General features: G+C 40.7%; 3 protein-coding genes across 4 annotated transcripts; 1 reads left to right on the top strand and 2 right to left on the bottom strand.

The window, feature by feature from the left end:
• Positions 1–48: 48 nt before the first annotated feature.
• On the bottom strand, positions 49–5,654 carry LOC140764926 (uncharacterized). 2 transcript variants are annotated; one of them, XM_073103792.1, is made up of 6 exons: positions 5,260–5,654; positions 4,548–4,654; positions 2,333–4,333; positions 1,925–2,108; positions 1,174–1,835; positions 49–1,085 (listed from the first exon to the last, which is right to left on the bottom strand). In XM_073103792.1, exons 1-5 carry the CDS (start codon positions 5,342–5,344, stop codon positions 1,210–1,212), a joined length of 3,003 nt encoding a protein of 1,000 aa, XP_072959893.1. In that variant the 5' UTR covers positions 5,345–5,654; the 3' UTR covers positions 49–1,085; positions 1,174–1,209. The 2 variants fall into 2 exon arrangements, with proteins under 2 accessions (XP_072959893.1, XP_072959892.1); XM_073103791.1 differs by having other exon boundaries at positions 1,077–1,835.
• Positions 5,655–5,953: 299 nt separating this feature from the next.
• Positions 5,954–10,098, bottom strand: LOC140764927 (protein SLOW GREEN 1, chloroplastic-like). The gene has a single exon (XM_073103793.1). The coding sequence runs from the start codon at positions 9,857–9,859 to the stop codon at positions 8,846–8,848; it is 1,014 nt and encodes a 337-aa protein (XP_072959894.1). The 5' UTR covers positions 9,860–10,098; the 3' UTR covers positions 5,954–8,845.
• A 588-nt stretch (positions 10,099–10,686) lies between these two features.
• Positions 10,687–13,557, top strand: LOC140765501 (probable glutathione S-transferase DHAR1, cytosolic). The gene is made up of 6 exons (XM_073104624.1): positions 10,687–10,811; positions 10,900–10,990; positions 11,060–11,206; positions 11,838–11,955; positions 12,249–12,389; positions 13,243–13,557. The coding sequence occupies exons 1-6, from the start codon at positions 10,742–10,744 to the stop codon at positions 13,327–13,329; spliced, it is 654 nt and encodes a 217-aa protein (XP_072960725.1). The 5' UTR covers positions 10,687–10,741; the 3' UTR covers positions 13,330–13,557.
• The last annotated feature ends 278 nt before the right edge of the window (positions 13,558–13,835 follow it).

Raw genomic sequence — 13,835 nt, forward strand, 5'->3', positions numbered from 1 at the left:
ACGACGGGATTAGATTATTATCATAGCCAAGAACTTGAAACGGTCAAACCCAACCTTGAGAGCTCAAATCATAATATCTAGCGGAGGAAAAGGTCCATTTAAAAGCATAGGAAATCTGATATCAAATGGCGGCCGTGGCGGCGATGGCAGCACCTCGTTTGAAGGCTTGGAGGGAGGATTAAGTCCCTTTGGCAACGTAGGAAATTAAAATTCCTCTCCGTGCATGAGCCGTGGATGATCAGACACGTCGAGTAGACTCCTCACTCCCTCCTCTTCTCCCAAGCGGCGCATCTCCTCTTCTCCCAAACGGCTGCGCCGCAGAGTCCAAAGAGCAGCAAAGCATCAGTGTGATTGCAAAAGCCAGCAGAGCTCCAGAACTCGTGAGAGAACCCACCAAACCCTGCCGTCTTCTTACTCGTAATTAGGAGCTCTAGTAGTTCTCTCTCACCTCTTATTCTATGATTGCAAGAGGGAGAGAGGGGTGGTGCCATTTCGGACGTATGAATTCCGAGGATGATTTCCGTATCTGATCTAATATGGAAGAAAGATACAGAATAGCAAATGGTTTTTGGAAATTTCCACCCACTCTATTTGGAAACCTCAAATTGATGAAACTTAATCCATTTGAATGGAATCATTTTTGAAGATTTTGATTTTATTTCCTACTCGAATTAATTTTCCAGACTAATCCCTATTTCATCCCAAAACAAGATTAGATAGCAATTCTAATATGTTATTAGCAATGAAAAAATTCTTTTTAAATCTCACCAAAAGAATTAGTTCCAAACATATACGTTTGTAGGCCAGAACTATCTGAAAGTCATGTACTGTGGTCTATCGTTACCTTGTACTGATAAAACTGTTAGACTTTAAATGCACCACATCAAAAATTTTGACAGCACTGCAATCAGGTTAAGGTACAAATGACAGCAGGGAACTTTTAACGATCTGAAAAATAGCTCAACAATTAGTTGCAAGTTATAATACCTGGCTAATTACCATTTTTAGCTGATGATGTAGAGAAGCAGCTTAATGGTTCGCTTAATCAGATGTCAGGGAGCTACTGACAACCTTCAAAGTTCGAACTGAAGAAATATATGAGAATGGATGATCACAGTTAAAGGGATATTTGCTTTACAGACTTACAGTGCTAATAAGGTCAGTAATGCTTACTAGTCTCTTCACTTCTAACCAGAGATTTAGCAGATCCTAGCGAAATATGAGGTCCAGGACAAGTTCCTCCAGGAGGTCATCATGTAAAATTTTCTCAATCTCTATCCCAATTGTATCAATGCCGCATCTCAAATCTGACCACTTCACCTCCAGGACTCCCTCCAGACTGCAGCGTAGTTCTCTCCTTCGTTTGACCACCATTTGCCATACCTCTTCAAGAAAATCCTCTCGTTGCCATTTGGGTTGCCACCTCTTGGGCATCATACATGGCTGCAGATCCATGCAAGATGCCATGAAATCCGCCAAAGTAGAATTTATGAGATCAAATAGCAATTTCCTGTCAGATCTCGACCAAAGGAACAGCTTGCAGTACTTCTTTTCGAGCTTATCAAAAACTTCTGGGGACACTGGGCACTCTTGTGAGTAGCATGCATCAAATAGAACATCCTGGTTGGCACCAGGAACACCCAAATCTATAAGCATATCCAACAGATAGGAAAAATCTCTGTCCTCCTCGTCTCTGAAAGCCGGAAGTATCTCACCCATTGGCAGAAGAGAATGAACATCTTCATTATCCTCATCGCTCAATATGAAAAGTTCTGTTTCCTCTGCACAAGTATCTGTTGACTCCTGCTTGAGGAGCCGAAGTTGCATTCGGAGCTCTACAATAAACCAATCAAACTGGAATTACTATACCCAGCCAAGATCATAATATGAATTAAAGAATAAGCACATGGGTAGGTCCACTTGCCTTGAAGATCTGCGCTGATACCCTCGAAGCATCCTGAGCTAGAATTTTCCTCTTCCGATGGAGGCTCCAGAACAGAGACTGGACTTGGACGTTCACCCTCTTTTGAGCTAACAGGAGACACAGAATCCATTCCACAGCTTGGGGATGGAATAGTTTCAGCTTGAGGATTGTCAATTTGCTCTTCCTAAAAGTGCATAGGTTAGTTTTATAAGAGGTTCAATGACTATGAGGTTATAAGATTGACTTGGCCTTGGAAACTGAGAAAAGTATTGACATTCTACAATTAGTTTAATCTAAAATAGAAAATATGTCATTAAGCTCATAATATTGTGAAGCACAATAGGCTAGGATTATATATTACACAGATGCAGTTAAGAAGAACTACTCATAGACATTAACTGGACGCACCTCTATTGCCATATCATCCTGATTATGGACTACAATATCTTCGTCCTTCACTAGTATAGCTGATGCCATCTGCTTTTGAGTTAGGGAAGTCTGTTTTGCATCTTGGCACTCCAGAACGACGGAACTATCAATAATGTGATTTCTTGCAGTAACAGCATCACCAGGAATTGCAGCATGTATAGGTCTCAGTTCAGCAAGATCAGTCACTAGAACACTGTCTTTCAATTCTTCAGAATTAACATGAATCTCTCGTTCAGGCAGCATATTTTCCTCTCCAAATGATTTAGCCAAATGATCCTTGTCGCTGTAACACATCGGACTTCTGATAACTGACCTTCCTCGCCTACTAAATCGTTCATCTATAGAATCATGGGTTTCCATGTTTAGTACGTCTTTAAGCATGGAAAAGTCATTACTTTGAACACTTCGCTTTCTCCTTGATCTTGGACTTCCACGGATGGTAGATGGAGCTGGAACAGACTTGGACCTTGGTAAATTACTCGAGCTCCCATCCTTCCAACCATCCTTACTGCTAATACCTAGAGGGACACATGCCCTTAGCAACTGATCTCTAGGTGACTTTTCATTTGAAGCTTTCTGATAGATCCTTGGACGCGGAGCAGCCTTTGGTGACTCCATATCCGATAGTGCAAGCATTTCACCTAATGTACTAGAGCCTTTAAGAACAAGGCCCTCTTCCCGAAATCGATTAGTCATCTTCCATCTTTCACAGAGACGTTCTCTAGCTTCCTTGCTCACTGATGATCCAGTTGAATGCATTGATGAGGGACTGAATATGTTGCTCCAGTCATCGCATAGGTCAGAAGACCCCTGTAGTGCCTCAGGATTACTACGCGAAACCACGTATGATGAGGTGCATGATCCTTCATTCGCGATATTCACATTGAGCACCTTTCTAGTACCACAATTAATAGTCTGTCTCATTTGTTGCGTAATCTCTCTTGCAAGTTCTCTTGAACCCTTTATCTTAGGTCTCAAAGTTTCCAGACTGTCAGACAACTTTGGTTGCACATTTCCTTCTCGCAATATGCCCTGATTTTGAGATTCTGGAGATTCAGCGGTCCTTCTGTAGTGAATATGAGCCATTTCTTGGCCTAATGGGATAGCACCTGCCATTTTCTCAAGGCTTGGTTTTAAAACGACGATCTTAGTGGGATGCATGCAAGATGCAGTCTCACCCTCATTGTGTGACCTAACCGACCTATGTGGAAGAGAGCCAGAGTGTTCTTTAACAGAGTGACTGATGAGGCTAGCTGCAGGTTTTGTAGAGGATTTTCTGAAGTCTTTTGACACAGCATCACAGTTTAAGGAACGCCTTTCTGATTTCAAGCAGATTTCAGTACGATCACATTTTCTGTCTCGAGAAGATCTTGATCTTCTAATGTGCCTTCCATGAGGTGAGGGTGGAGAACCATTCAGATCTTGAAGGTGCCTAGACAACAAAGAATTAGGTTCTTGTAAAAACTCCAGGAAAAGATCCTTATTCATATCTAGTATCTCAAGTGCATCATTGAGCTCATTAGAGTTCTGAAAAGCTTCATCAGCAGAGAGACGCTTTGCATCTATAAATTTCTGCCTTATGAAGTCCATGTCACATTTGCTATTTTTCAAGCTAAGCTTCCCTTTTCTAACTTTTTGGCTTTTGTGCTTCGTTAGGTCAGGTGCTTCCATGACTTCAAAAACATCTTTGAATTCCAGGTGCTCATCCGCGCTTCTCTTATGTGAATGATCTTCAGAGAAAACATACTTATCTTGAAACCCCATTGATGATGCTGATCGCAAGTGATTCCCCACATTACTCTGTTGTTTATGGACTCTAGGAGGAGGAGGAGGCAGGGTATCAAGACCCATGAGTCTCGCAACTAAACTTGGTGAGGGGTGTCTAATCTCCACCTCTTTGGACACTTCTTCATCTATCAACATTTTCATAGGTAGCCCGCTGGCTTTTTTAGATATGCTTCGACTGAACTCAAGGGAAAACTGGGATCATAGATACATATAAGAACAAAATTAGCGAACCAATTGTGTTCAACAGCATCCAGTGAAAGCAAAAGTGATGTGGCAATTATCTCTTGTGCTAGAATCAGCAGGGCAGGGGATGAAAGAAACTGACAGTAAGCACCGGATGAATCTATATAAAACATAGATTGCACAGCAAATTAGGATAAGCCTCAAGAGATTATGATTTACTTACTGTATTTCCTTCTACTGAAGAGCTAGTGTGACGAGAAGGATTAGTGTGACGAGAAGAATTAGACGGCACATCTGAGGCACTTGTTCTTCTCCTAAAATGAGCACTCCCTGAAAGAAAATATTTTATTTCCATGAGATGGAAGCTCACAAAGCACCTCCAGTTCTATAAGGGGAAATTAGTAGGCTACTACTAAAACTATAAAGTTAGTCCGGTCAAAACTTGTTGACCATAGATTTGGAGATTGTATAACAGATCAACAACAAGATAAGAGACAATTTTCACGCATTGGACTACGCCCTTTACAGAGAAAAGAAAGAATTTGGGAATGAATAATGCAACACAATGCCTTAAACTCAACAGCAACAAATATTTAGTTTTCAACCTCAATCAAGATAGTAAATCTGGGCAAGTAGTCAGAGTATCTAATTTAATACCGATTAGTATTTATTTAATATCCAGGGACGAGGGAAACTTAGGGAAATCTTCCACGTTTTCCCATTAGAATATAGTCCACTGGGAAAAACCCCGAGAAAAAAAAAATCTAATCTTTCTTTCCCAAAAAGAAATCAGCAAAATTCCTGACCAAACAGCACAAAAATCCAGACTTAATTTCTCAAATAGCTTGATATAACCCGAAAATCCGCGAAAATCCTGTACCCGCAGCTTCTAAAGAGATCCAAAAAACGAAAGCAAAAGGAAAGAATCACAACACCTTCACCGTCAGTAGGATTCCTCCGAATATTACGATCGGCCATCGCCGGCTTCTCCCTGCTTTTAGATCTGCTTCTCTGGTACATCACTTCCGCTTCCAAGTACCCAAATTCTACTGTCCAACTCAAGAACACGACCTACCAGAGCGAAGCGGCGCCGGAAGCCCTAAAAATCAAGCTCGTGGGAGCTCTACAGAAGTCGATTCATTGATAAAGTAGAGAGAAACAAATGACGGCGTCGAGGAGAGAGAGAGAGACAGAGACAGAGACAGAGGGAGAAAAGGAGGGAAACTGGAGATTTGCTATCATATTTCTCTAGCATCTCTCGCACTACAGCTCGTCTGATCGCCTCATCAGAATGTATCTGGCATCTACCTCTCTCTCTCTCTCCCCCCCCCCCTGCCTTTATGTTACTGCCCAGTCGATTGGTTTGAAATTTAAAAACGCGAGCAGTGTGCGCTTGGCGTCTTCTCACACACGCGTCTCGGGCGGGGCTAATATAGCGGGGGCACTTTAGTCCATCGGAATATTGTTAATTACTAATTACACGATACACTCCAAGAAGATGACTATCAACTAAGCCAATTCTCCCTTGTCATACAAAGATATTTGGTGCGCCTCTGCGGGCCAACATCAATCTAACCCTATCATCCCATACTTTTTACATTTAGGACCTCATTCCGATAACTTTTTTACCACTTTCTTTTTTTTAAAAAAAAAAATAATAATAGAATAATTCTTTTTAATTTAGTGTTGTTTAAATAATATTTATATTTAAAATGAGCATAGTTATACAATTATCAACTTATCACACGGCGCAGTGAGCACCGAGGTTAAGATCACTGTGAGCTCTGGCCTCCTCCCAAAATGTGTGAGCAGTGAAGGCACTTAAAAGTCAAAAAGGTTGGAATAGGAAGCAATCTAATCTGTACTATTCCCTTCAATTGTTTGTACGATTGCGAGTTTGATTTCAAACAGAATTCACGCAGCTTTTCAATCTTCCTAGTGAAAACAAATTGCGATTTTATAATTGTGATTAGATCACCACAATCGAAGGAAGAAGGCATGGCCCACCACATCAGCACGCCTTATTCAAACGATAGAAATAAATAAATAAAACCCCAAGACGCGGTACGGTGTCCCCTCGAAGAGGAACACAGAAACCTTTTTATGCTAGAAGACTCGGCCTACATCGAAGTCGACAAGTTAGATGCCATCACATCTCCATCGAAGCGTCGGTCTCGGCTTTTTGTTACCCTGGGCCAGCCCATGGAATGGGCTCACTAATTATTATTGATACCTTCTCACTTCGCTTGGAATAGAACAGAATTTAAACCTTTAGGTTGGATAAAAGTTAATAGAAAATTAGAGATGCGTACCTGAGCCAGTAGAGAGGACAGCAGTAGGATGACTTTATTGTTATATCTGATGTCATGCCCATAAGAAAAGTTCTTACTGACGAATCTGACGCTGGATCCTGCTGTTTAGATGTATGATATAGAAAGTGCTTGCATGATTCGCAGAAGAATCAGAGTACATGTAATGCAAATCTTACATCAATTATGTGTGCTGATAACAAAGTTGGGAAGGATCAAACTCAGCATTTGCATATTACATCACAAGAAAGGCATCCAACAATTACGAATGGTTAAAACGATATGCAGAACCATTCAGTGGTTTATACCTGCTACCACAAGCAATATCAACCACCAAGTGACCTTGTCTTTTCTCTTTGAACATTCTAAATAGAGGAAATGCTAAGTGAATCCAAGCAACAACATAGACAGAATTCTGCAATCTGATTCGGCAACTCGGTGGACGGACGTTGATGCCTGGGGACCTCACAGTACAATACAAGCACTGAACATTGACCATAATCAACAGGAAAGTCTAGCAAATGGATCGGTAATGTGATAAACAAGGGATGCTTGCTTGATATGTGTTGGCATAAGAATGGAAGATGAATTATATATATCTCTACCTTGTCCATATGTGGGTATCTAGGTTTCTCCTAATCCTGTGCGCATTTCTCAACCCTTCTGCTGAACAAACTAATTTTACTGTTCAAATCATAATCAGTGTCGAAACTTGCCCAATTGACCAAAATGCATTTGACAGTCACTCAAAAAATATGAAGTACCCTAACAGTAGAGCATTACTCCATAAGAATGGAGTAAGAAACAATTTGTTACCAAAATACAATAGAAATCTATCTTCTTCTCAAGAAGATTCTATGAAGCACATTTTTTTTCTGACAAACATATAATCAGCACTATCATTATCCCACTTGCATACATGCAAAAAAGAAAAGAAAAGCAGGTGGTAAAGAAAATACACAGTTCATATGATATAAGTGAATCTTAAAAACGATGTTTGCGACAAGTAATATGAAAGCTATGCCAGACACAGACTATACAAGAGAGAGAGGTACAAGTAAAAGAGATAATAGTGGAGTCATGGAGGCAAGTTCAAAACCAACTTACATCCTTGCTTACAATGAAAGAGCGGAACCATCATTCCAAGAGCCTGATTTTAAGGTTATAAAAATATTGAACAGATGACAACATGGTCCAGATAAAAATGCAAGCTGTTTCTACATGAAACTAAATATGAATTCATTATTAAAGGAGTAAGTAAACTCAATATACAAGGAACGAACACCTTGAATTATGAATTGCTGATGAAGTTATGAAAAGAAGTTAGTTGGACTCTTATGTGACAGGAGTTCATGAGCTCCGAGTGAAAAGGGCGAAAAGTAAAAGGACTCCTAGGAGTTACAAGTGGAGTGAATTATAATGACCTCTATGCATGAATAATTTCCCCACTTTTGATGACTACATATGCTGCCCGAATTGCACTCTCTCCTAGGTCTAAACTAGTTCTTTAAAGAGTAGTTCAGCCAGCCAATTCTCTACATTACTACCTAAGCACTCATACATACTCATAATGGGACAGACCAAAACATTTATAGGTAAAAACTTGGAGGGTTCAAAATTATTAGTGAACCTGGGACACTATGCAGAATTAGCATCAAGTGCTCCACTAGGCATTTCCTAAAGCCATACGTGCTTGTACAGGATATTTTTTACCGAAACAGATTATCCAAAATAAATTTATGAGAACAAACCAGAATTCATAATGCCTAATAGGCTAAAACTCGCCATGCATCATCATTTCTCAGAGATATATTGATTGCTGTTCGAAAATTAGACGATGACAACTAGAATGACATTCACATATTTCAATTCATGGATCAACATTCATATCTCCACCATTGCCACTTTCGAACTTAATTGAAACTTATACCATATGGAATATCTGATTCTGACATGAACTTCTTAATAAGAGAAAAGCTTTATCAAGAGGACTTCGCACAAGGCAACTCATCTGAATAATTGGAACTATGATTATGCAATCAAGTGGTGATAATGAGAAGATCCCATTATGCTTGAGGTGAACTTGAAAAAAGAAGACACTACTGACCAAAATAACTCTAGCTAATAGGATAGCTAATAACACTTTGAACATAAAAATTGAATCTCCAAATATAACTGAGCTCCTACATTTACTACCTTGGGCCATAATTCCTCAGTTCTTCAAAGATCCTTTTCTTTTATTCTCCTCCATCTGTCCGAAAACTTTCATCGCCATCATATTATCATCAAAATACTGTGCATAAGGATGCCCCTTCGGAACAAGTCTCCTGTACTTCTGGAAATGCTTTTCTGCCTCATCCTTCTTCCGCAATAAAGTATATATGATACCCTGGCAGAGATGCGGCCGGAAATCCCTCGGCTCCTCCTTCACCAACTCCTTATAAATCCTAAGAGAGTCCTCATACTTCCCCTCCACAACCATAATTTGCGCCACTAAAAGCTTGAAATCCCGCAATTCCTCCTTTTTTTTCGCCTTCTTGCACAGTTCCATTGCATCCTGGACCTTCATAAGAATGGCATCTAATTCCCCGTCGTCCTCCGAGTGTGACGCGGCCATCACGAGGCCATGATAGGCCTCGACGAGAAATGGATCCTTCTGCAATATCTCCTCAAAGGCTTGCTTCGCCAGCTCGGCATCACCGTTATAGCTCTGGAGGTGGGCTTTGAGGAGGGGGAGGTCCTTTTCGTCTGGCTCGAGGGCGATGAGGCGGTCCACGATTTCGATTGCCTCGGGGAGCTTCTTGGCCTGGACCTTGGCCTCCATTAGGGCACGGAGCGACTTGACGTCATCGGGGTTGGAGGCGAGGTGCTCCTCGAGGAGGCGCTCCTTCTCGTCGTCGGCTAGGGTTTCGGAATCCACGGCGGTGTTCGTGGTAATGGTCGGGGAGGAAGGAAATGCGGCGGCTGCGGAAGCGAGGGAGGGATTAGGGAAGCGGCCAGCGAGGAGGATGGCGACGGCGGCGGTGGCGGCGACGGCGAAGGGCTTGAAGAGGGAGGAGAGAGGGGTTAGGGTTTTAGGGGACGGTTTGGGGGAGTTATGGGAGGCGCGGAGAGGGAGCGGTGGTTTGCGGGAGAAGGGTTTAAGGGAGAGGGGCTTGGAAACAAGGAGGGGGCGAGAGAAGAAGGGGTTTGGGTAGGTAGGAGCTTGGCGAAGAGAAAATTCCATTTCTGGTCTTCTGAGAGAATGGACTGATACAGCGAAAGGAGATGGGAAGAAGAAGAAGAAGAAGAAGAAGAAGAAGTGAGATGAAGAATAGGTATATAACTGATGAGCTTAAAACCCTCCGTAGCGGCGGGGCAACGTGGCTTCATCTACTTACCAATTATTTTTCAGATCCATGGCATATTCGAGTAATGCTATGAATACGAGGGTTAATGTATTTGGGTACGTTACTTTGGTACATAGGGTCATTTGGTGTGAAGAATATGGGCATATTTATATATAAGATATATATATATATATACCATTTAATGCATATGGGCCGGGATTGGGCTTCTAACTATTACATTGTGTGTCTAGGTCCAAGCCTGGCGTAGAAAAGCGAATTTAATAAAATAGTAATATAGTCCGTCACTGATGATATCATCTCACCCCGCAACTAGCTAGCAAACCACCACCAGATACGAGCTCGGTTTCCTGACCGACCCCCACGAGGTCAGCCTAATCGGAACTAGATCACATACGACAGCCACCCGTGCTCAGTCCGACCGGACGAAATCCAAATCCCACCAGGTATCACCCGTTCCTACAGCAATCCCGCAAAAACAGGAAGAGTCGAAACGTTTTGGAGCGTTTGGCATCCTCTGATTGGTTGACGAATTACTTCCACCCAATCAAGGCCTTCGACACTATCACATTCCCACTGCCGTGCCTGCAGACGATCTACTATCCGAAGCTTCTAGACGACAAACGAATCAAATAACTCACCCCGTCCTCGTCTACTATAAAAGGAGCCATTCTCCATGTCTCCCTCCCTCCCTTCCATAGTTCCATCGCAACCAATTGCTAACTAAATCTTCCATATTCTCGAACCATCTCCAATCTCCAATGGCCACCGTTGCTCCCGTCGAGGTCTGCGTCAAGTCCGCCGTTGGAGCTCACGAAGCCTTAGGCGATTGTATTCTTCTTCGTCTCCCATTCTTCCTTCTCCCTTACTCAACCGGTTGACTTCTGATCGATTACTTTTCTGCATTTGATCTGGTCAGGTCCGTTTTGTCAAAGAGTTCTTCTCACGCTGGAGGAGAAGAAGATACCCTACGAGTTGAAGTTGATCGATCTCAGCAACAAGCCCGATTGGTGAGCTCTGACTTCTTCGTTATCTTATGGAGATTGCTTGTGATTAATCTGGGGTTCTCGGTGGATTAGGTTTCTCAAGATTAACCCTGAGGGTAAGGTGCCTGTGTTCAAATGGGGAGACGGGCAATGGGTTCCCGATTCCGACGTGATCACACAGATGATTGAGGAGAAATATCTGAAACCGTCTCTTGTAACTCCTCCGGAGTACTCATCAGTGTAGGCTTCTCTCCTTATTTATTATCATTTCTTTCTTATTTCTTTTGTCTCTTTAGGCAGTGTTGGTCAAGAATGTTCAGTATCTAGTTGTACAATCGGATAGATTTTGAATAATTCAATATGTTCTGATTACTGAGTTCTTTTGCTGAATTTGATGGAATGTTATGCTCTGCAAGGCCTTGTAATTACTGGGACTGAAGTTTGCACAGGTGGTCGACCTCCCTTAGTGGTCTAAATAGTTCATAAGATGTTATTAGCTATATCTGCTGTTTACCGCCCACCCATCTCTTTCACTCAGCTCATCTACTTGCAATGCTGATTTAAATTTCAAATTCAATAGATATTACTGAAGATTTGAAAGCGCCAATTGATGTGTGGACGAATTTTACTTTGTCAGGCTGTCTGTTACTTCCTCTTTGTACGAATTGAATGCACTTAGAAAACATTTTTCTTCTTGTCTGCTGGATTAGTTTAAAAGAAGTACAGTATTTACATCATGTTCTTGAAGTTGAATCTATGGAAAAACATAAACAAAACTTAGGAAATAAAATGTTGTCTAGCAGCTAGCCATGCTGCTACATGTTTATAGGCTTATTAACGGTTCATTTTACTGTAAATATGTGCATACCAGGGGTTCAAAGATATATTCGTCCTTCATCAAGTTCTTGAAAAGCAAGGATCCTGAAGATGGGTCAGAACAGGCATTGCTTGATGAGTTGAGATCATTGGATGAGCATCTAAAAGATCATGTATGTATAGTGAGACTCTCCATTATAATCCTTATTTCTTTCATAAATTAGAGCTTGCTTGAATCCTTTCAACCAATTGAATTGCCATTCTAGACTTCTGCAATATGGATCTTGTACTACAGGAACAGTTACATAATTTCTCTTGATTTTGCAAGTGCTGATGGTTGTTTCTATATCCTGAATATTTCCTTATTATATGCAATAAGTTGTTGGAATGATCATCCAATGCAAAATGCAAATTGCACGTATTTGTAGATACATTGTCCAAATGGTGATCAAGTTAATATTGGCAGGGACCATTTATTAATGGTGAGAACATTTCTGGAGTCGATCTTAGCCTGGCACCAAAGCTGTTCCATCTTGAGATTGCACTAGATCACTTCAAAAGCTGGAAGATCCCAGAGAATCTGACATTTGTTCATTCTTACATGAAGGTAAAACTTCCTAGCCTTGACTTATGTTACATGTAGTTTCTTAAAACTTTCTTTTTCAGTTTGCATGTTGAAACTTGAAAGGAATGTTCGATTCACATTCAGTCTTGGAAAGTTCTGTAGTGAAATTTTTCTATCGATTCTTGTGTCATCTCTGATAATCCTTATTTTTGGATATTATATGGATCATTTTACTCTTGAATGTCTTAACAATTTTGCCACTGGCTTTTGATAAAAGTTTGTAGAACTGGCTTAATCGATCCTTTTCTTTTAAGTTGTTCTTTTTTGCTTTCATCAAATCAAGAAAATTTTGTTTGATTAAGATCTCTATGTATGGCTCTACAAATTTCTCTTTTATTGTCATTGTGTTTATTTGGCTGTTTCCAGTTGGGTCAACTTACATGTTGCTTTTATTTTGAGCTCATGCAACCACGAAATTATCCCCCAGAGGTCCAGAAATATTAGTTATTAATGAGATGGTGACTTCCATTATGAGGAACGTTTTCATCTCTATATTCTGGGATCTTTATATATCTGAAAAAAGAAATACCTATAGAAAATATTACAATTGCTATTCCATCAGCCTTAAAAAATCCATCTATTCTCTGTTTAAAGAACTCTTGCCAGTGCTGAGAAGAGAGAATTCTGTATCACCTGTCTCAGCCTTTTGCTTTTGAATATGATATTCCTCCTTGAATGTGTAACTTAGACTTATAAGCTTGTAATCAACTTTCAAGATTCTTTTACCGCAGTCATCATCATTGTGTTGTGGTGATGTCTTATGTTGAAAATGTATCGTCATAGAATCAAGATTATATGTTACGCAAGTCATTAATCTGGCTTTTAAATTGTTCAGCTACTTTTCACTCGGGAGTCTTTTGTGAAGACCAAAGCCAAGAGGGAGCATGTGATCGCTGGATGGGTAGCAAAGATTAATCCCTGAATGTCTAGTTGGTCTATCCTCTTCAACTGCATAGAGGGTTGGGTTGTTATCTGAAAATAAAACCAGTTAGATGTCTTCTGTATCCGTTCTGAACCCTGATTGTTTCATTAGACATCTGCAGTTATCCTAGCGAAATTATTGTTGTTGGCTACTTGTATGTCAGTATGTGTATGTGTGACCTTTATTATTACTATCCAGTGGTAACTTTTATTTATACATGCTTGTTGATGTGCTATTTGTACCTAACTAATTGTAAGGTCTGCTAACATATACAGCTCGCTATATAATTGCATGATATGAACTGTGAACATCATTCTGCTATGGAAATCTTAATCTGTAGAAAGTTGTTAACAAATCCTCTCTACTTCGTGACAATATCAAATAGCAATCCAGAATAAAATTCAGTCAAATCGGGACATCCAGATTGAAGTTAATATTATCTGCCAAAGAGTATCGCAAAGTAAGGAAGAAAACCATGCAACAGTTATGATGATAACAATGAGACC

The sequence above is a fragment of the Typha angustifolia genome, chromosome 8 (genome assembly GCF_048772165.1).
Source record: "Typha angustifolia cultivar Huaian chromosome 8, ASM4877216v1, whole genome shotgun sequence".
NCBI classification, from domain to species: Eukaryota; Viridiplantae; Streptophyta; class Magnoliopsida; order Poales; family Typhaceae; genus Typha; species Typha angustifolia.

What these genes read in the sequence shown, in the direction of transcription:
- LOC140764927 (XM_073103793.1), bottom strand. Translation starts at nt 9,859, where the DNA reads ATGGAATTTTCTCTTCGCCAAGCTCCTACCTACCCAAACCCCTTCTTC.
- LOC140764926 (XM_073103792.1), bottom strand. Translation starts at nt 5,344, where the DNA reads ATGTACCAGAGAAGCAGATCTAAAAGCAGGGAGAAGCCGGCGATGGCC. An exon ending in AGGATGATATGGCAATAGAG is followed by an intron (nt 2,109 to 2,332) that starts GTGCGTCCAGTT and finishes ATGCACTTTTAG; the next exon opens with GAAGAGCAAATTGACAATCC. An exon ending in TATCAGCGCAGATCTTCAAG is followed by an intron (nt 1,836 to 1,924) that starts GCAAGTGGACCT and finishes GGTTTATTGTAG; the next exon opens with AGCTCCGAATGCAACTTCGG.
- LOC140765501 (XM_073104624.1), top strand. Translation starts at nt 10,742, where the DNA reads ATGGCCACCGTTGCTCCCGTCGAGGTCTGCGTCAAGTCCGCCGTTGGA. An exon ending in TCACGAAGCCTTAGGCGATT is followed by an intron (nt 10,812 to 10,899) that starts GTATTCTTCTTC and finishes TGATCTGGTCAG; the next exon opens with GTCCGTTTTGTCAAAGAGTT. An exon ending in CCTCCGGAGTACTCATCAGT is followed by an intron (nt 11,207 to 11,837) that starts GTAGGCTTCTCT and finishes TGTGCATACCAG; the next exon opens with GGGTTCAAAGATATATTCGT.